This window comes from Meriones unguiculatus, chromosome 9 (assembly GCF_030254825.1).
Source record: "Meriones unguiculatus strain TT.TT164.6M chromosome 9, Bangor_MerUng_6.1, whole genome shotgun sequence".
Classification (NCBI taxonomy): domain Eukaryota; kingdom Metazoa; phylum Chordata; class Mammalia; order Rodentia; family Muridae; genus Meriones; species Meriones unguiculatus.
This window is the reverse complement of record NC_083357.1, coordinates 53308022-53330814: the sequence shown is the minus strand read 5'-3', so window position 1 is coordinate 53330814 and position 22793 is coordinate 53308022. Positions and strand designations below refer to the sequence as shown.

At 40.3% G+C, this 22793-nt stretch overlaps 1 pseudogene and 3 gene segments (V, D, J or C); all 4 read left to right on the top strand.

Moving 5' to 3' along the window:
- The first annotated feature begins 714 nt into the window (after positions 1-714).
- Positions 715-1309, top strand: LOC110541964 (T cell receptor alpha variable 23/delta variable 6-like). The segment is given in 2 exon segments: positions 715-766; positions 921-1309. Coding segments are annotated over 2 exon segments (441 nt in total).
- A 5896-nt stretch (positions 1310-7205) lies between these two features.
- LOC110541963 (T cell receptor delta variable 1-like) lies at positions 7206-7792 on the top strand. The segment is given in 2 exon segments: positions 7206-7254; positions 7458-7792. Coding segments are annotated over 2 exon segments (384 nt in total).
- A 2978-nt stretch (positions 7793-10770) lies between these two features.
- Positions 10771-17420, top strand: LOC110541960 (T cell receptor alpha variable 9-2-like; annotated as a pseudogene).
- A 2727-nt stretch (positions 17421-20147) lies between these two features.
- Positions 20148-20820, top strand: LOC132656226 (T-cell receptor alpha chain V region 2B4-like). The segment is given in 2 exon segments: positions 20148-20196; positions 20387-20820. Coding segments are annotated over 2 exon segments (483 nt in total).
- Positions 20821-22793: the final 1973 nt, after the last annotated feature.

Below are 22793 nucleotides of genomic sequence, written 5' to 3'. Positions count from 1 at the left end.
TTCTTTTGCTTAACATCGTGTCCTTAAATACTATCCACTTTCCTACAGATGGCAGGAGCTTATATTTTTCTAGTGGCTGAACATTACTCTGTAGTTTCAGGGACAATATTCTGTCCATTCATTGGTTGACAGGTGGTACCTAGGCTGTGTCTACATCTTACCAGTCATGAATGGTGCTGTAACACACATGCATATGCAAGTGTCTCTCTCATGAAATGACCTCTTTCTCCTGGATAAATGCCCGTAAGTGGTATTAGTTGGATCACTGGTCTTTCTTCCTTCCTTGCTTCCTTACTTTCTTTCTGCTTTTTGTCTTTTCTTCCTCCTTGCCTTCTTCCTACTCTCTCTTCTTCCTTCCTTCCTTCCTTCCTTCCGTCTTTCTTTCTTTCTTTCTTTCTTTCTTTCTTTCTTTCTTTCTATCTTTCTTTCAGAAAAACCATATTATTCTGGCTGTCTATATCAAGACACATTTCTAGCAACAGTGCATGATGGTAGAATTATAATGAGGGGAATTCTGATTCTTATGGCTCTATTTTCAGCAATACCAAATTTGAGAACAATGGAGAAGTGGTTCCTTTGTCAGAAATAGCTTTAGGGAGTGTTTGTGAAGGGTGGAGCCATCTGAAAGAACTGAGATGCCTGTGAAGTTGGAGTCAGTGTTCTGTGGGAGATAAAAGGCCACCTGAGTTCTCCCCAATCTTCAGTCTAGTAGGAATGGACAAGGTCCTGAAAGCATTGTTTTTAGTCCTAGGCCTTCACCTCGCTGGTAAGTCATGGAGGAGAAACTACATATCCCAGGATATGTTATTTATGTGGAGGCAGGAGGGAATTGGGGCACCAGACAAAGTCATCAGTCTTGAAACCATCAGCAGATGGTACATCCTTAGGAACCTAACACCATTTGCTGTTTCCCTACACAGGAGTGAGTGGCCAGCAGAAGGAAAGACACGACCAGCAGCAGGTGAGACAAAGTCCCCAATCTCTGACAGTCTGGGAAGGAGGGACCATAGTTCTGAACTGCACTTATGAGAAGAGCGCATTTGACTACTTCCCATGGTACCGGCAATTCCCTGATGAAGGCCCTGCTCTCCTGATAGCCATACGTTCAGTGTCCAATAAAAAGGAAGAAGGACGATTCACAGTCTTCTTCAGTAAGAGCAACAAACAGCTCTCCTTGCACATCGCAGACTCTCAGCCTGGAGACTCTGCCACCTACTTCTGTGCAGCAAGTGCACAGTGCTTCGCAGACACCTGCAGCCTAGACCCAAACCTGCAGCTGAGGCTCCAGCAAAGCCTGCAGCAGGGCTGAGCATGGAGGGTGTGCAGGACCAGGTGACAGGGGGCACTGTGAGTGTAAGGGTTAGACTCCCTCAGCCCAGAGACAGACCAAGATGAAGTCTCAGCATGCTTTTCTACATTCTCTCTTTGCTCTTCAAGAACAGCTGGAGTTTTAGATCTATTTCCTTAACTAGTCTGGAGGATTTTTTTCCTCCTTTGTTTTAGAAATAGTTACCTGTGTGTTTGTTTTTTTTAGAAACTATGAATTATGAAGGCCCTGTTCCCTACACTCTTGTCTGAATGCTGTTCATGTATGGTTGTTACAGCCCAGTGTCAGGAGACCTTGACTTTGGCCTCTGGGATAGAAATCACATAGTCTTTTCTTCTACATTAATTTCCAATCAATAAAAAATTAAATTCGTTTTTATGCCACATTGTTAATGGCTTTGGAAGCCCTAACTTCTTTGGGATCCTAAACTGGAGGAATTTCTGAGGCTAGATTTGGTAGGCTAGCCTGAGCAACATAGTAAAACTCTGTCTCAGAAAACCAAAACCAACAAAAACAACATGGAAGACATTATACATAAACATCTAAAGCCTACAAGTTCTTTTTCTCATCTACAGTGAATAGTTTTTCAGTATGAAAACAGAACAGTCACATGGGAAAATAAAGTCAGTTGGCTCTTAGCAGTAGGAGGTAGATCTCACAATACTAATAGGTGAACTCCTCTTTGTTTTCAAGGTCTTCTACCCCTTAAACTTGAGTCAAAAAAAAAACAAAAAAACCAACAGCATATCTATCTGATTGAAATAGGCTTCATTGAATACAACAACCTCGCTTGGAAGTCAGCAGAAGAGTGAAGGCATATTTAAGGATGTGCAACAAAAAACTTGGAAACTCTGTGTACCCCAAGACACACCCTGAGCATCTTAGGGAATAAAAGGCTGGAAATAACTTCAAGAGTACTGAGGGAAGGTGAAGGCAAGTTGACTTAGAATAACCCAATCATCACCACGTGGGTGTCTTCATACAGTTATCAAGCAAATTCTGCTTTTAGAGATTGAGGTTTGACATAAATTTCTTCATCAGACGCATTTTGAGCATACAGTCAAGGACAGTCTTCATTCCTTCAGAGTCAGAAGACAAAAACATTTATATTGGGCATTGCTCACATATCCACAGATTTGTGAATGAAAGATCATTTAGAAAGGAGTTTTGTTTTCATGAAAACTATAACAACTGTGGAGTAGCATCAAACATGGGCATGCTTCAGTGTCAGTGAATGACATTGCTAAACATCTGGTCACAGAGGCTCCTCACTCTCATTCTTCTCCTTCCCAGACTTCTGAGAAGAGTGCCATAGAGTTGTGTCATCACAATAATCCTTTCTTTGGGTCAATGGCTCTCCAGGACCCAAACAGAGACTTCAGACTCACAAGTCTGTTTTGATTTCATTTTTCTGAGCTGATGCTTTGTGGATGTTGAAGTCCTAGTGGTCTGGTGTGAGGATTCATGGTTTATCTTTGAAAAGAGGCCAGGACTGATGTGATCATATTTCATCGTCAATCAAACCAGGGTCAGAACAGTTGGAAGTTGAGTGAATACAAGCAATACATTAAGAATTCTTGCTGTCTTCCCTTTCCTTCATCCTGTCCACCAATTTCATGTTCTTTCTCTTCATCTCACTTTCAAAAAACAAAACCAAAACATCCCATACAACAAAAACTAAACACCCACAAAACAAAACCAATAGTTCAATTAAATTAAAAATTCCAAAACCAAATCAAACTCATCTAGCAGGAGTTAGAGAAGAGGAAAATTCTGATTAAAAAAATATTGTATTAAAAAAAGTATTAATTTAACATGTAGCAATTGCTACCTCTTTAGAAAGGGGAATTTCTTTTCTTCAATATAGAGACACCAAGTTTACCAACCATGACCTGACTAAGGTAATGCCATCCTGTCCTGAATCCATTTTGTTTCTGCTTAGACATTTCTTAGTCACATCTGTCTTGGCAACACATTTGGTATTTCCTTCATCCTGACCTTGGTCCAGACATATTGACCAAAGTAAGCAATATTTATACAAACTAAACATGAATTAATATAGTTTAAGAAGGCAAATGCTAAAGTTAAATGTCATATTGTGCCTGAAATACCTACTATGTACTGTCAAAACAAATGTTCAAAAGTTCCTATGACAATGAAAAAACTAAAGACTAAATACTGGCTTGTCCTGAGAAGCCACGCAGGCCTTATCACAGATTATTTATTGACTTTGATATTTTTAATTTATTGCTTTATTTTGGTTAAAATAGAATTACATCGTTTTTTTACATATAACATTAAATCCCTGAAACCCCTTCTGTGTCCTTTATCTCCAGCCTCTCCCAAGCTCTCCAATACTAACTGCAAATCCATGGCCTCTTTTTCTATGATTATTGTTGTTTTACACAGACACACACACAAACACACACGCAATTATGTAAATACAACCTACTGAATCTGTTTAGAGTTGGTTCTGTGTACATGATTTCAGTTCTGACCACTTGCTATTGTATCCCTGGGGATGACCATTTATGGCTCAAAGCATTACTTAGTTGTCTGTAGTTCCTTGTATTGCTACAGAAGGCCCCATGTCATTTCTGTAGTAAAAAAATTTCCTTAAAACACACAAAAACATTATAGGAATATGTTATTGTTTTAGTCAGGTGTGTAGAGACACGACTGAATCATAGCAGGTGACTATGATTTCCCTCATGCTCTAACAGCTGTGTGTTTCTGCTAGCTGCAGATAGTTTCTGTGATTGTCTCAAGTTTGGAATTCTGGGAACTTTTCAGAGGATCCTTAAATGCTAGAGACCCAAGTACCAGAGTTGTTGTTGTTGGGTGGTTGGTGGTTGGATGCTGTTTGTCAAGTAGTTGTATACAAAGAATCAAGAAGAAGAAGTTAGGTATCCAGATGGAGTAGATCAAATTTACCCAAGGAAACTTGACACCTCTGATAAGAAAGAAGTAGCCTAATGATAACATTGCCCACTTCCACCTTTATTGGTTTTTCTCTATAAGAAATGAAGAACATGGGATGGTGAAGAGTAAAGAAGAGAAAAAGAAACCCAAAATGTAGAAACGTCCAGCTACAACTTTTCATGGCTAGTGGCATCATCATTGTTCAGTACTTGTTGTGCAGACATACTTTTGTGGTGTCAAGGCTATTGCTCCCCTATCATTTCTAGCAGAATTTCTTGCAGCACACTTCCTGGTCTTCTTGTTCTTATACTTTCTTGTGCCTTGTTTTCTTCAATGTTTTTTGAGCCTTCATTGTAGGAATCTTGTTGTAGATGTACTTGTCTGGGTTGGGGGACCTCCCATAATCAGTTGTTCTCTCTTTTTTAAAATCAGTTGTGATTTTCTGTGATGGTCTTCACCTGTGGACAAGAAGAGCTTTCTTGAGAGGCATGAGAGGTAGTCTTCCAACTCTCGGTCCAAAGTATATGGCATCCTCAGTTGAGACTTGCTCTTGATCTCTGAGAGGCAACCTAGCACAACAGCAATAATCAGCATTCTTCCAAGAGCCTCTTGGATACCTTGATCAACATAGTGAAAAAAGGTTTCCCATGCCTGGTATTTGGTTTCCTGTTTGATGATCCTTATTTTGAGGGGGGTATTGCCAGACAAAGTGGAATAACTTCATTAAAAATATATATGACATATAAAAGTAAACATGAAACAATAAATATCCTTAAGGGTATTTCAAACATCCTCAGTGGTATTTATCTTCTCTCTTTCTTCTTTTGTATTGACCTCTCTGCCATCTTCCAAATGAAGCCCACCATTATCCTCATTTTCCTCAACAACAGATCTCTTCTTGTAGTTCTTTAAATACTAAGTTTCATTCTTTTTAAATGTTTTATTTATTTATTTATTTATTTATTTGTGTGAGTGTGATCTGGGTGGAAGCACACAGGTCTGTGTGAGTATACACAACCTTGTATACATACATGGTAGACACATCTGTGTGCAAGCAAAGGTCAAAAGTTAGTGTCCATGCACTCAAAGGTGGAGTTTCAGGTTTTTCAGAAAACATAACTTATTAGATGTGTCCTGGGACATGAACTTCAGTATTTATCATTAGCAACAAGATCTTTTAACTATTGAACTATCTGTCCACCAACCTTAAGGTTTATCTTCACTGGGAAGCATTGTTTATCAATTAAATCACAGGAAAGCCAAAGCAGTATTTAGAATTTGACCAACTGTCCACTTCAGCACTTAAACCCAGTATATTCCAAAGCCACGTCTCAGAGGCTGTGTCTATACAGCTTGCAGAGCATCCACCCACACTCACAGCCCTGCCACCCTGTGCTGCCTAGGCTGCTGTGGCTCCCATGGTCTCCTAATAGCCACAGAGAGAAGTCCAGGGCATGGGCTCTCAGCACTAAGCAGTGAAATGGGCAGAGGAATGTGACTCTGATCCCAGAAACTAGTTCCTGAAGTACATGTTGATCTGCTATTTTTCCTCATAAAACTGGAGCTCTTTCAGAGCAAATACAAACAAATACCTTGTTTGTATTTTCTCTTCTGAGTACCTGTAGGGTAATTTCCTCCATTGGGATAATGAGAGCAGATCAAGGATTAAGAGCTATATTCTAAATGATGATATAGCAGGACACACAAAAACATTCAACCACAAACCCATGTGGTAACATGACTCTAATACTTGCAGGTTGTATGTATCTTGGACATATAATATGCTTAAATCACAGAGAGACTTAGGAAGCTTATCATGAGACTGGTTTCTAAATTAAAATACACAGACTTTAACAAGTGAGATGGAATATGACAGTAAAATATTACAGAAACTTGTAGGACATGTAACAAGGAGAGTTCTCTGTGTGGAGAGAACAGAACACATCCTGTGAGTACAACGTGATGGTAAACTTTTAAAAGCAAGTCAGTTTTTTAGCAGTGGATTTTAAAACCATTGTAAATCCCCACCCAACGTTGTATGAATGTGTGTGTGTGTGTGTGTGTGTGTGTGTGTGTGTGTGTTGAACCAGTGGTCATCACTGGTTATCTCTCTATATTTGTCACATTTGTTTATTTATTTCTTTTGTAGGAACTCTTACTTAAACTGAAGCTCATCAGTGACTGACTAGTGAGACCCCAAGATCCTCCTGTTTCTGCTTCCCAGAGCTTAGACTGCAGGGGCACCCATAGCTTATGAATTCTTATGTGGATCCTGGAAATCCACACATAGGGATTCATGATGTACAGCAGTCAAATAACATACTGAACATCTTCTTAGCCCATGAAAACTATTATTTCATTCCTGTTACAATTTGCCAGGGCATAAGCAAATGAGGATTTTCTGGAATGTGATGGGATGCCCTTTACTACATGTTGTAAAACTAGCTTTGTAATTGCAGAATTTAGATAGACTCTTGCACTGAGCAAAGAAGGAAGACTCAGATACCATTGTTTCACAGGGAAATTGATGGATCTGAGAAAACTTTATTTTTTTATTACCTTAAATAGACAATTAAGCAATAGATGGAGAGAAGTAAACATAATACAATGGTCTGCAAGTGAATTACATATCAAACATGGATGATGATGAATTTTACTTTGGTTCCCAAAATTATCTCTCTGAATAACACTCATGTTTACAAAGCAACTTCCCTCTCAGCAGGGTTGGATTTTCTCAAGTTCCCTTTTCAGACAAGGAAGCAAGTAGACGCCTGTTGTGACCTGCCCTTTTCTCTCTGTACATGGAGGTTGTAGCCTGTGATCACACAAAACCACGTTTCCTGCTTGAGGCAATGTCAGAAACACAGGAGGTACATGTGCTCACTGCCTGGCCCTCAGACACTGAACACTGAGCTGAGGCAGAGCTGACACATTCATACAGAGCGACCTGGGACACATGCCTCCTTGCAGCCTGCTCTGTGTGTTGCTGGCCTTGGCCTTCTCTGGTATGGATATTTCACATATAGCTGAGAATATTATGCAGGAAGTGATTTACATGGACATGACAGGGAAGAGGGATTGGAGAAAAGTTAGCAAAAATATCTTCAGTTAAGTTTGCCTTTGGGTCTTACTAGGCCCACTTCCAACACTGCTTGGTGTACACTATCACAAGATAATCTTTTTATTCTTTCCTCTGGTTGTTCTGCAGGATGCAATGTGGCCCAGAAAGTCACTCAGGTCCAATCAACTGCAAGCAGTCAGTATGGAGAAGAAGTCACCCTGGACTGTTCATATGAGACAAGTCAGTACTTATATTATCTCTTTTGGTATAAGCAGCTTGTTACTGGAGAGATGATTTTCCTTATTCGCCAGATTTCTTCTTCTATTCAGAATGAGAGGAATGGCCACTATTCTGTCACCTTGCAGAAATCAGCCAAGTCCTTCAGCCTTGTCATTTCAGCCTCACAAATAGAAGATTCGGGGACATATTTCTGTGCGCTCCAAGAATTGACCCACAGTGTTGGAAGTGACAACACAAGCTGAACAAAAACAGGGGCTCCTTAAGCATAGCCCATCACAGGAGCCCAGCTGAGAAGCACACCTGCACATGCTGAACAGGAAGTCTCACTGTGCATGCTTCCTCTGTGGTCTGCATCAGTAGTGTGTTTCTAAGTAAAACCTCATCCTAGGCAATTCAGAGACAGTTATGATGAGTGGTTTTCTTTTAATACTTTGTCATGAAAGTATTTAGTTAAAAATAGATCACAGAGAAGATGTGTAGCGTTTTCTACAGTTGGGAATATTGCATCACAACAATTTAAAGTGTTAGTTTCTCTTCATATTGGCAACAGCACACACATCAGAGGAGTTATCTGGAAGAGCAAAGAACATAATTTTCTTGTGAAGTTACACTCAGAGAAGCAGAGCCACCATGAGTAAAGTGGTCAGAGATAAGGACTTCATACGTGAAATAGTGGAGGTTCCTGGGTCATCCCAACAAATCTTTGTCTCTGTATCTGTTATTGAGCCTGACATATTGAAGGTCAGTTAGACTGCAGTTGGGAAGGACAGTTGCATGAGGGCAGCACATGGGTGTAATGAGACTTGTGAAAATACATTGAGACCCAGGAGATAATTGAAGTCTACAAGGTTGACATGCCAACAAATCCTCAATCTCTCCAGTTTGGCGAACTTCAGAAGAAGCCATCCCTTTGCCAACATGATACACACAGACTTGACCCAAGACAAAGAGAAGCTATAAAAGTGAGGAGTAGAGGGCTAATGGTAAATGGAGCTGGCACCTCAGTGACATCATATGTGCTTGGAGCCTGAATCTGCAGAGCTATATTATAAATTATATAATATATTATATAAATAATCACTGATGTTTTAACTATTGTACTGTTGCTTTTTCCATATTCACCCCAAAAAGAGAATGACATAGGAAAGAAATTCTGAGAAATGTGTTTCTGAATGTGTATTTAAAGATTTTTTTATAACATGAGTGTAAACTATTTTGCCAGCATGTACAAGTGTGTACTGTGTGTATTTCTGGTTTTCATGGAGGCTAGAAGGGACATTAGATTCCCTGACATTGGAGTTACTGAAGGGAATGAGTTACCATGGAATACCAGGAACTGAATCTGATTCCTCTGCAAAAGCAGCAAGTGATTCTAAGTACTGTTTCTATGTCCAAGCCCTCATTTCAATGAAATCTCTTTGACTCACCAATTAGAAGTCACAGGATAACTGTCTGGGTTAACAAACAATGATAACTGTTTGTGTCTCCAGGAAGCATCTTTCATAAAGAAGAACATCTAAAACTGGTAGTCAAAGGGTAGAGATCAACATGCCAAGTAAATGAAAGCTGTAAAAATGGCACAGTTAGTCTCATATCTGAATGAGGAGATTTCTGACCACAGCTAGACAGAAAGGTGAAGAGAACAACTACATAGCAATAGAGAGTAGACCCTGGAAATGCATGGCACCATGATGCTTCCAGTGCAACAAAATAGACACTAAATGACATGAAATGTCCCATGGACTCCTAATCACTAGGATCTGAGACTGCATTGCCTCACTGTGATTTTAACAAACCCTCTACATAAAAAACCCAGAAAACAAATCTTCAAAGTTACTAAGGACTTCTGCAAGTTCACCTCTCTGCTTTTGGAAGGAGAATTCCAGGCAGGCAAGGCAAGGCTTGGGAAGTACTTAGAGAACTCACTAAATCCCAAAAAACAAAATCTGTTAACAACTGTAAAATTCAAATTCTCTACTCTGAGAAACAAAAGCCTCATGCTTCATTAGAAAGAAGAAAAGTCATCAAGGGAAACAAATTTTGAGGAAAATAAATACATATCACTAACATCCTATGAACTTTTTTTTGCAATTGTCCTTGTTAAAGTTTCCTCAGTTGGATTCAAAGGCATCTGTCTGCTGTCTTAAGTGGTCTATGCATGTGAGACAGAGGATTGCCAGTTTGAATCCACTCAACATAACAGCTACATTCTGCCTAACACAAAATAACAACAACTTTCTACACTAGGAAGTTCAATGGCACACTAGAAAATATTTTTCCAATGAAGAAAAAGGCCAAATGAACTCCATATAGAAGAAAAGAAAGGTTTTCCTGAGAAAAAGATGGTTGACTTACTTTTCATTACTGTTAACCTATATGAAAGACTACATATTTCACAATCCAACTCAGACATGATAACCTTCTATGACGGCTCTTGCTTTTCTCATTTTTGGTGTTCAGGATAGAGATGCAGCTTTTTCTAACTCAATAACATCTCTCTTTAACATCAGCCAGAATGTAGCACAAGAGCAGTCCCTAATGTGTAGGGGTTTCTCTTCTGCTTTGTTTTTTGTTTCTTTGTTTCTGATGAGGAGCAGTAGCTTGGAGCAGGGTGGCTGGATGCTTCAGTAATGGTGAGATTACTGGTTGCATCCCACCTAAGGGAATGAGAAAAGGATGCCAAGCCTAAATACACATTGCCCAAGGAGCAACAGATTAAAAAGAAATCATTAACTCAGCTGTTAACAGTGCTGAGTTTCTCAGCAAAGCTCTCTTCTGTCCCGTGCTGTGATGTATAAGGATCCAGAGGGAAAGATTTTCCCAGAAGCACACAGGGCACATTGCCCCTTCAGAGCCTGTGTCCCTGTCCTTTGCCCTGTCTGCCCACAGTGCTGTCCCATCACATCCCAGCCAGGTGATGCCCTGCACTTCCTGGGAGTCTTTGCTCAAAGGCAACCACTGGGGAAGACGTGGTCTAAATCTTTCCATTTTCCTTCCTTGAAGATCAGGCTCTAGCACACACATTTCCAAGTGAGGAAAAGGAAAGTAGTTTATTACAAAATTATTATGTCTTAAATGCTTTTATTGGTTTAAAAACAGAATCCAAATGAACTTCTGAAAGAGAGGAGGGATGGGGTGAATGGGAAAGCATAAGCAAACCTGGAGGTGGAGGCTTCTAGGACCTAGAAGACACTTGCAGAGAAGTGGCTGGAAGGTAAGGATGTGGGTGTCTAAACAGATGGACACAGGAAAGGGGACCAAGAGGGCCACAAAAGACTCAGCTCAGAACCAGTTTGCTGAAATCTCAGCCTTCAGGCATCTCCCATTCCCAAGGGGTAAAGCTTTACTCTCTCCTCCTCTGAGGCCTTCTGTCTGTCCCTGACATCCAGTCCTATGTTTGTCCAGGGAATGTGCTCTGCAAACCCTAGATGACCATCAGCATTACTGCTATACCCCCATCCCTGTGTCCTTCCTCCTGGCTCCCTGACTCCCCTTTTGAGCCCCTTCTGGTTTTGTGTCACTTGTGTTTTATTACTCTTTGTGCTTTCTGCTTCTTTCCCTTTTTTATTTTCATTTTCCTGCCCTTCCTTAAGATTTTTTTTCCCTCACTAATTGTCTTTTTATATTTCCATGGAGAATGACATTCCTCCTTAGCTATGTATCTATAAGCATTAAAATCTGGGACCTCGTGTGAGAGAAAACGTGAAATATTTGCATTTTTGAGACTGAAAAATATAAAAAGGAAAAGAAAATAGAATGAAAACCGAAGTTTTTGACTGAATCTCTTGCTAATCTCTACTTCAGTCTCTTATTGAAGTACTTTGCTATCGAGCTGAGCTCTTTGCTGCCCTCTAGTGCTCATGAGTTAAATGTCTAGAAGGCCTGGTGGTAGTAGCAGCCATCCTTGATGATCTGAAATCAGAACTTTGTGATAATAATGGCAGGGAGCATTCAGGAAGATCGCTGTGGTGTTTGATCTACAGATGTCAGATGTGACAGTGGTTCGTGCAGGAGTGTCAAATATGATACAGGGGTGTTCTGGGCTGGAGAACAGAAGACTGCCTAAGGTAAGAGGCTCAGCATTGTTGCCAAGACGGAACATTTTTTTTTTCCTGCAAGTGAAATTTGGTTCTATATTCTGCCCTTTCCAAACTGCAGAAACACCCTGAGATGTGAGGACGAGTCACTGCTGGGAAGAAGCTGCTGTAGGGAACATGGCACAGTGAGCTCTGGCTGTCCTCCCTCTGCCTTCCACCCTCCCATCATAACACACAGTGTTCCCATTGGCAGTAAGACATGTGACAGACCACAGATGCCTGTGAGAAGCCATGAGAGCCGTCATTAGGATGCTCTGTCAGTAGACCTCAGAAGACTCCATGAGCTTTGTCGTGTGGGAGACACTGCAACCTCAGAGTGTGCAGCTGGTCTTTATGGAGTACAGGAGAAGCAGACCCACTGTGTGAGGGAAGGTGCTGGGTGAATTCCATGTGTTTTCTTGTTTAGCACTTAGCAGACATGTCACAGTTCTTGAATCTTCCCTCCTGAAGACTAGGACTTGGTTTGAAGTTCCAGATCTACCTTCTTATTAGCTGTGGGGAATTTGGCAGACTGCTGTGTAATATTTGTGCTTCATTTATCTCATTTCTGCCATTGATTATTGGAAATATCTACTATAAAGTTCACTAGGAGGGATAGACAAAATGGTGGTGGCCAGTGCTTAGTAAACCACACTCAAAGTGTACAATGTCATTTGCAGAAAGAGAAATTGTGTGTGTGTGTGTGTGTGTGTGTGTGTAAATGAATACCTTGCCCAGTGCCACAACAAGCCTCTCACAGCAGGTTTTCTGTGCTGCTATTTAGAGCCTGCCATCCTGTGCTTGCCTGTGTCCCTTTAAATGATCTGTTCAGTAGAATCCTCACAGGGGAAGAGATTGAAGTTATTAAGAAAATCTTATCTTTTTTTTTTTTATTCAATGTGCACAATAATGTCTTTCTTTATGACATTTCATCCAATGTATCATTGTTTTTCTTATCAAACTCATTACCACACCATGTTCTAATTCCACTTCTGCCTGTCTTCTCTTTCTCTAAGGATTCCTACTCTACATTCTTTTTCAACCCCCCCCCCAACACACACATATTTCCAGCCATGCAACCTACTGATTCCATTTAATTTTGTCCATGGATATATGGACATGTGTTCAGGACTGAGAAGGTGTTATTGGAAAATCTGTGTGGGAGCTGTCCCTGGAGGAACCTGATCTACCCTCTGTCTGCAGCTTTTACAACCTGAAAGTCTTCATGTAGGAGCTGAAGCATGTGGACTCTCCCTTACCCATGTTGACATGACAACTGATGTTATCATGATGTTAGTTTTGCTCAAACCACCATATTTTTGAGATGCCTGATTCTTTTTCCTTGTCATTTCTGGGGGAATGTATCTAGCAGCAGGGACTCTAGTCCTCTTGCTCTCCCAGTCTTTCTATCACCTCCTCTATGACTTCCTTGAGTCTTAGGTGGAGGGATTGAATTGCAGATATTTTGGTTGGATTTTGCACCATAGAGACACTTATTCTTGGTATTTTGAGCACTTGTGGATTTCTGGCCTGTGGGGATGCCCATAGATTGGTCTTTGGGGGTTGTCACTACAGCAAAACAAAAAGTAGTCAAACACACAAACACACTACCATGGCCAACATTAATATCAAAGGATCTAACAGCCACTGGTCATTAATCTCCCTCAACATCAATGGACTCAATTCTCCAATAAAAAGACACAGACTAACAGAATGGATGCGTAAACAAGACCCAACAATCTGTTGCATACAAGAAACACACCTAAATCACAAAGATAGACATTACCTGAGAGTAAAGGGCTGGAAGATGGTTTTCCAAGCAAATGAACCCAAGAAGCAAGCAGGAGTAACCATTCTAATATCTAATAAAGTAGATTTTCAACCAAAATTAATCAAAAGAGATAGAGAAGGAAACTTCATACTCATCAAGGGAAAAATCCACCAGGAAGATATCACAATCCTGAACATCTATGCCCCAAATGCAAAGGCACCCACATTTGTAAAAGAAACTTTAATAAAACTTAAACCACACATAGACCTCCACAAATTAATAGTGGGAGACTTTGACACCCCACTGTCACTATAATACATGAAACTTTTAGACATCAGTGTTTATCCTATCATTGTATATTTTTGTAACTTGACATACCCAAGAGGAAGTCACTAGTTTAGCAGCATGAACTAATTTTTCTTCTCTTCAAGGGTTATATTTTATAATGAAGTAAAGAGTATTCGCTGTCATTATCTGGATCAATGTCCAGCATGCCACAATAATCCTCTGGGAGCAGTAGTGGCTCACACACCCTAATTGAACTTATGATCTCTTCAAGAGGAAGGATACCATGCCTGGTATGGTACCTAGCCACGTACTCAGAGCCATGTGTGATATCTCCATATGACTTATTTTCCAGGAAGATCCCACAGGTCTTCACACAACATTTGATACTTTTCTTGGTCTTAGTTATGTAACATATCTAATTGATACAGTTTGAATGGTGATGTAACATAAAGAAAAATCAAATCAGAATTGACCTAGAGTGTTCTCTTCTAGTTAGGGGAGATACATCATCATTGGAGTTACTCTCTGTGGATCCTGTGTGCTAAATGACCAACTTAATTATAAAGATATGTTCACTGGTGATATGATTGTTTTTTAGAGGGGCAAATAACTACTTTCTCATTGGATTTGAGACTTGCTCTGTGAAAGTGATACATTCCCATTATGTCAACCTATATAAAAGGCTATAGCTATGAAATTGTAAAGATAAAAAGGAAACAGGAAAGAAAATGCTGTTTTAATAGGTGATTCCCATCTCATATAGAAGTGCAGCATGAGGAGCACATTCTGAAGCAACTGCAGACGTTGCTAATGAGGAAAACCCAGAACGTCTCGATATCCAGTATTTTGAACTGTAAGAGACAAAGGTTCTGAGCCACAGGCTGTCACTTAAGGATTGCATTTGTAACTTCAAAACAACAAGAATTAAGAAAAAGATGTGAGTTGAGTCCATTGATATTGATAGATAATAGTGACCAATGCATGTTAGTTCCTTTTGTAATGGAGTCGATGATCTAACCCTGATTCATTGCTTGTTTTCTTTTCATTTTTGTTGGGACATTATCTGTATGCCCTGTTTTCTTGGGTGAATTTGTTTTCATTGGATTGGAGTTTTCCTTCTAGTATCTTCTGTAGGGATGGTTTGCTGTGTAGATATTGTATAAATTTAGTTTTGTCATGGAATATTTTGTTTTCTCCATCTATGTTGATTGAAAGCTTTGCAGGGTATAGTAGTCTGGGTTGACATTTGTGATCTCTTAGAGTCTCCATGATACTTGCCCAGGCCCTTCTGGCTTTCATAGTTTCTGATGAGAAGTCCGGCGTGATTCTGATAGGTCTACCTTCATATGTTACTTGGCCTTTTTCTCATGACCAAACCTTTGGCAGAGTACAGGGAATCATAAGAAAGAAGGGGAGTTAGTCTGATGGGGAAAGGATAGGAGCTCCACAAGGACCAAATATATCTGGGCACAGGGTCTTTTCTGAGACTGACATTCAACCAAGGACCATGTATGGATATAACCTAGAACCTCCACTCAGATGTAGCCTGTGGTAGCTCAGTAACCAATTGGTTTCCCAAAGTGAGGGGAACAGGGACTATTTCTAACAGGAACTCGATGACTGGCTCTTTGGTCTCCCCACCCCCGAAGGGAGGAGCAGTCCTGTTAGGCCACAGAGGAGGGCTTTGCAGCCAGTCCTGAAGATACCTGATAAAACAGGATCAGATGAATGGGGAGGAGGTCCCCCCCATCAGTGGACTTGGAAAGGGGCACGGTGGAGATGAGGGAGGGAGGGAGGGAGGGACTGGGAGGGAATGAGGGATCGGGACACGGCTGGGATACAGAGTTAATAAAATGTAACTGATAAAAAAAAAAGTTAAATAAAAAATTAAAAAAAAATTTAAATAATAAAGTTGGAAAATTACACATAAAAAAAAATTAAATTGTGACTCATGACTTGTTAATGAATTAATATTTGGACAGCGTTTTCATGTGTCAGGTATTGTTCACTCTTAAAAAAAAAAAAAAGAAAAAAAAGAAAAAGATGTGCACAAAGGTGAGAAAGAACAGTTTTGTCAATTCTGTCAATGGGGAAAAATTACTAAGACGAAATTAAATGATAGAAGGAGCTTCCATAGACACACGGCAGCCATGAAAGCCAGACTCACGAGTGGAAGCTTTGAACTTGAAGGAAGAAGCTGTTCTGAAGACACATTTGTGATCTGGCTGCTTGGGATGCTGTCTGCAGGTCCTTAAGAAAGAGCCGCAAATGATAGTCATCTTCATGTTTCCTAACAACGGCCACCACTGGTTACAAAGACATTTAGAGAAAAGAGCTAAGAAAAAGGTCATAGCCTATATTTGATGCATAGTGTGGTATAACACGTGTACCCTGCATGACAGTCACAATTGCTTCATTTCTTGTGGCTGTCCTGTGTAGTTAATCCTCAAACATTGTTTCATTGAACTCCTAAGTAAATGGGCAGCACAAACCGATTATTTAAAAATTTCTGAAGATAAAAAGAGCAAATAGTAGTGATTACACATTCTCTGGGCCAATTTAAAGTAACTTAACTTCATATTATCTTTAAAAATTAAAAAATGTATTCATCGTATCTGATGTGCATAAGTACTTTTCTTGTGTTTGTGTTTTTATACCATGAGTGCCTGGTGCCTCAGTGGCCACCAGTAGTCGTGAGATTGAGTCAGTTCCCTGGAGCAGGAGTTAGAGATGATTCTGAACCACTGTGTGTGTTCTGGGCTCCCTGTAAGAGCAAAAATGCTCTCCAGTGCTGAGCCATCATCTACACTCGCATAGCATCTCTACAAATTTGGACCGATAAAACTAAACTGTTAAAACATCCTTCTTGCTATTCAATTTATCATATGGTAAAGATCAAAATTGAAAATTCATCAGTTGTTCTTCTATAATACTTTCAGTTCAGGTATACTCCTAAGAATGATGACAGTCAATATGTTAATGGCCACTGTTTATGTTCTTTACATTGTTAAGAGCCTCTGGAAATCTCACATGTGCCCTACAATGGATGTAGATGGTGAGAACACTTTTCTGACTCTGGGAGGGTTGCAGACCCTGCTTTAATCTCTGTCCACAAAGGGTGGAGTTTCCTAACAGTATATCACTATGCCTGTGAATTATAAGATTTGCAGGTTCATCATTTGATGTCATTTCATCATTTCTTCATGTGAAAAGTCAAGAACAGTAGCTGAGTGACCCTAAAGAAAAACACTTCTCCAGTTTTAGTGACAGTGATGCTGCTCCTGCTTGGTAAGTTAAGTGACTTCAAATTTGTACTCTTTCTTCAATGACATCAGAAAAAATATTTAATCATTCATGAGCTTTGTTGTTAATGTTACGCAGATATCCTGTTCTTCCTCCAGGAAGGATCCATGGAGAGTCAGTGACCCAGAAACAAGGTCAAGTGACCCTCTCAGAAGACAGCGTTCTATTTATAAACTGCACATATTCAGCCACAAGGTACCCAACTCTTGTCTGGTATGTCCAATATCCTGAAGAAGGTCCACAGCTCCTCCTGAAAGTCATCACAGCTGGAGAGAAGGGAAGCAGCAGAGGGTTTGGAGCCCGTATGATAGAGGAACCACCTCCTTCCACTTGCAGAAAGCCTCGGTGCAGGAGTCAGACTCGGCTGTGTACTACTGTGCTCTGGGTGACACAGTGGCAGACACTGCAGGGGGAGCTGAGCACAAACCCTGAGAAGCAAAAGAAGCCTGATGTCTGATCATCTGCCTTTTAGGTCACCCTTTTCGACACAGTCTGTGTTTTGTGTACCAAAATTTCTCTGGTTGATGAAAGTCGTACAAATGGTCACAGCAGAAGATGAAGATGTTTTCACAGCTGGATTTTCATCAGAGACATCAGTGGTTCCTCGTGAAGGGTCACATTGATTTCACAGAAAAGCTATGGATACAGTGAAGTGGTCAGTGGTCATCATCTCCATATAGAGGTCATTCTCTTCGTATTCTTGCATGTCACCTCCAGGCCAAGTTATTCACACAGGGCAACAAATGCCGGGAAAGGTGTCATCTACATAATTTCTATCTAATACTTTGGAAGGACAGGTTATCAGAGGTCTACAGCCTTTCCATACCTTAAGATTTATAATAAAGATACTTAGGAGATAATTTGTAATAAAGATACACAGGAGAAAGGAAGCCAGAGCAGGCAGGTGATGTTCTGATTTTCCATGTCGTTCCTCTCCTCTAAATCCAACCCCCAGTCTCATTTTCAGCCCTGTAGTAGACTCTCTGCTGTGGTCCTCATCCCTCCTTATCCTCATTCCCAGAGCACTAGACTGATCCTGGTGGCACTCCCTGATTTCTTCCCTACCAGGATCTCCTCACCTTCACCTCTTTTAGCCCGCTCCTATGCCTAAGTGTCAGCACCCAATTGGAAAGAAGCACATTCTTTCTCAACTCCAATGTTCATATGTGGCAGGATCTCAGAAGCATTCCTAGCAGAAACCCCACAGCCATGACCCTGTTCTCAGAACCAAGGAGAAGAATAGAAAACAAGGAAGAGAGCATACCTCTGACAAATGCAAGAACACACACCAGCACAGAGAATTACAATGATCTCAAACCCAGATGCCTAGATTCCAGCATGAAAACAATAACATTGAGAATGATATGTTTTCATTAAAGCCTAAAAACACTACTCCAGTAGGCCCCAAGAAACACAAGATAGCTGATGCACGTGACAAGAATTTCAAATTACCCTTTATGAATATGTTAGAGCTCTCAAAAGAAAAAGTGAATGCATTCATTAAAGAAATCAATGAGCAAAAAAATCAGCCCAGGAGGGCCTGCAGAGACTGATGAATCAACCAAGGGCCATGCATGGAGAGGACCTAAACCCCTGCTCAGATGTAGTTCATGGGCAGCTCAGTCTCCACAGGGGTTCACTAGTAAGGGGAGCAGGGGTAGTCACTAGCATGAACTCAGTTGCCTGCTCTTTGGTCACCTCTCCCTGGAGAGGTGGTCTTACTAGGCCACAGAGAAAAAGGATCTAGACTGTCCTGATGAGACCTGGTTAGGCTAGAGTCAGATAGTAGGGGAGGAGGACCTCCCCTATCATTGGATTGGGGGAGGAGCATAGGAGAAGAAGAGGGAGGGAGGGTGATATTGGGAGGGGATGAAGGAGGGGTCTAGAGCTGGGATACAGAGTGAACAAACTGTAACTATAAAAAAATGAAAAACTAAAGAAAGAAAATGCTTTCTTTATTCCATTTTAAGGTTTTGGTTCCTTTGTCAAAAATCAACTGTCCTGAAAATACACTACTCAATATCAGAGGACCGAAGCATAAACCAGCTCCTTGGCTGTGTTGATCCTACTGCCTTCTTGCCTCCACAGATCTTTACTCTGCTGGCTGTGGAGCTCTCACAGACTCCTGAAGGACAGTTGTTTCCTGCCTTGTTCTATGTGGACCCAGTTCAGCTCTGGCACAGATATTCCCCTGGTACAGATGGCTTCATGTCTATGTTAGGAAAGGAGAGTGGGAGAAAGTAGAAGTGTTAGGAAAGAAGAGAGATAAGGAAGAAAGGGGAGCATGGAGAGGTGAAGCAGAGTCAGAAAAAGGAAAGGGGAGAGAAACCATATCTACAACTTTCATGATCAATCCCTACTCAAAGGAGTAGGGATTCAAGAAGAGAGAATAAAAAAATTAGAGAAAATAACAAGTTCCCCAAGTTTTATTTATTGTTGAGTTGCTAGACGCAGTTCTATCTTTTTTGCACCAAGCACACAAATATGCTCCTGGCTCTAAATAAAATGAATAATTCCAGGCCTTTCTAGACTATAACCTAGATAAACCATCTGTTCAGGCCATCTGTAAAGCTTGTAGATGTATTTGAATGGGAGTGACAAGCGTTAGATTTATGCTGTGTGAAAAGCCTCATTCAGATTTCTGTGGCTGTCATGTCTAGGTGGTTTTCCAGTGCAGGTGAACGCCTGTGTGTGACACTGATTATTACTGAGAAAGAAGACGACATCTGCAGAGTGTACACACACACACACACACACACACACACACACACACACACACTCAATCTCACTCCCCACCCACACTCGGGTGGCAAATGTTTCTTTAAAATGCCAATTGTTCTCTCAAGAACTTTACTTTTAATAATTACATTAGAAGAGTTTGCAGTTTGATTATTTCTTTGGTCACTATCATAAGTCCACAAGATGGCAGTGTCTTCTTAGGGATCCTAAGTAGAGTTCTCAAGTGGGAGAAAGGGGAGGGCAGGAAGTAAGGGCTGGAGGAAAGGCTTGGTGCTGCAGAGGTGGTGAAGAGAGTCCCTTTTCTCATAGCTAGCAAAGCGGCTTTTCATGTTTCCTGAAGCAGGAGAGGTGGAAACTTTTGAATGTGACCATATGAGGTTAGAGTTGAGAATCTGAATCCTAACTGAAGAGGGAGGAGAGATGAAATCCTTGAGTGTTTCACTAGTGGTCCTGTGGCTTCAATTAAGCTGTAAGTTTGGGAATTTGTTTGGTATCCAGGTGTGGTATATAAAGTTGTTGCCTGCTCCAGGCTAATGGTAGAAAACACATTTGTTTTTAATCTCTAGTTAGGGGTGGGCGGGATATTGAAAAAGCATTCTGCTGTGTTAGCATCCATTTGCCTCCAGGTCTGTTTGTCTGACCTTTGTCTTTCTGCACAGGGGTGAGCAGCCAGCTGAAGGTGGAGCAGATCCCAGAATCCCTCAGTGTCCCAGAGGGAGCCATGGCTTCTCTTAACTGCACTTTCAGTGATAGTACTTCTCAGTACTTCTGGTGGTACAGACAGCTTTCTGGGCAAGGCCCCAAGGCGCTGATGTCCATCTTCTCCAATGGTGACAAGGAGGAAAACAGATTCACAGCTCACCTCAATAAAGCCAGCCTGCATGTTTCCCTGCACATCAGAGACTCCCAGCCCAGTGACTCTGCTGTCTACCTCTGTGCAGTGAGCACACAGTGCTCCCCAGGCACCTGCAGCCTGCACACAAACATACTGGGTCACAAAATGCCTTATAGAGAGCTCAGACCACACAGTGGAGAAATTCTGTTTCTATTCTATATGCAGTGGGAATTAATAGCAAGAGGAGCAAAGGCTTGATTGATTGGGAAGGTATTTTAATATTTTGAAAAGAAGTAGTCCTGAAGAGAAAGGCAAACTATTGGTTCATTTGAAACATTTTCCACTTTTCTCTTCTCACAGGCTGATGGTTATGTAACAATGTTAGAAACAAATATATGACCATGACACTCACCACATGCCATGCTATAAAGACCACCATCACCAATACAACACTTTGGCTTCCTTGACTTTAAGAGCTTTAAATAAAACCGTCTTGTTTTTTTTAATTTTTTCAAAAGAGCTTACAAAGTCTCAGGTTTCTCTATGTCAGGTTCATATATATTTACTTCTGGTTGTCTCTTCTCCCATCTTATCCTCTCTGTCATCTCCCAGTTCCCCATTCTCACTCAGTCCTTCTTGCTCCCAGTATCCCTGCTTCCACTTGCACATCATGGGTTCTATTACCTCCCACTCATCTATCTTAATGCTTCAATTTCCCCTCTCATTGGCTGCTTTCTAGTTGTGTGGTGTCTACACACACTCATATTCATGTGAATACACAAAAATAAAAATTAGAAGCTAAGATTTACATGTATTTGTATCTCCAAATCTGAATAACTCACTGTAGTATTTTTCAGTAGTGTCCATTTTCATACCAATTCCATAGTTTTATATTTTTGAGCAATACTCATTTGTCTATGTGTCTGTCTATCTATTTTTGTCTGTATCTATCTATTATTTATCTCTATGTATCTATTTACCAACTATCTATATATCTATAGATGTATCTCTGTATCTATCCATCTCTGTATCTATCTATCTCTGTATCTATCTATCTCTGTATCTATCTATCTCTGTATCTATCTATCAGATAGATATACGTCTACACCAAGTTCTTATTCATTGTTTTGTTGATAACACCTAGAATGCCTTCATTCCCAAAGAATTTTGAACAAAGCAGCAATAAACAGGATTGAATGAGTATTTCTGTAGTAAGATATAGAGTACATCAAATATATAACAAGAAATTACAGAGTTAGGGCACATAACACTTCCTCTTTTAGGTTTATGAGGCCATTTTATGCTTATTATCACAGGTGTCACATCAGTCTATGCTTCCAGCAACAGTGAATAAACTCCTGTTTTTCAAAATCCACATCAGCATTTGTTATCATTTGATTTCTTGAGGATATCTGTTCTGAATGGGATGTGATGAAGTCTCAAATCAGTTTAACTTAATTTCACTGATGACTAAGGATGTTCAATGCTTTCATTATTGGCTATTCACAGTTTTTCTTTTGATAATTCTTTGTACCCAGACCCATATTTTGATTGACTGTTTTTATTGTTTAGGTTTTTTTGTATGTTTGGTTTTATCTTCTGTCAGATGAGTAGCTGGCAAGATTTTCTCTCATTTGTAGTTTGTCTCTTAGATTTGTTAACTGTCTCATCCTCTGCCTTCCTATATTTATTTTCATTAATTCATTTAGCTTTGGATAAGATTTTGTTGTGGAGCCTAAGCCAGCCTAAAACTCTTGATCCTTCTGTTTCACCCCAAGATATGGGATTACAGGCTTGTGTCACCATAAGCACCTCCATTTATTACTATTTAAAATGCTGAAAATGTCCCCTCACTTGGTATATTCATGTTGGTGCTCACTGAATATATACTAAGTTAGTTCAGTAGCTCTGGATTTTATCATTCATGGATACATGAAAATGTTATATAATAACAGATCTCCCTGAGAGTTAGTAATGTACTTCCTTTAACTTAGTCTCTCAAGACACGGTTTATATAGTCTATGGGTCCAGGAAAACCTGTATAGCAGGGACTGGATATTTGGTTAGGTGTGTTCACAGATACACTTACTAAAAGGATGCAACAGAATCAGGATTTTCTATACATTTTCAGTGTTTAGAAGTGGAGACTGAACAAATATTTCCAGATCATGAAAGAATAATGTGAAACACTTCAAAGCATGTATTTACAAGATATTATATTTTACCATGGT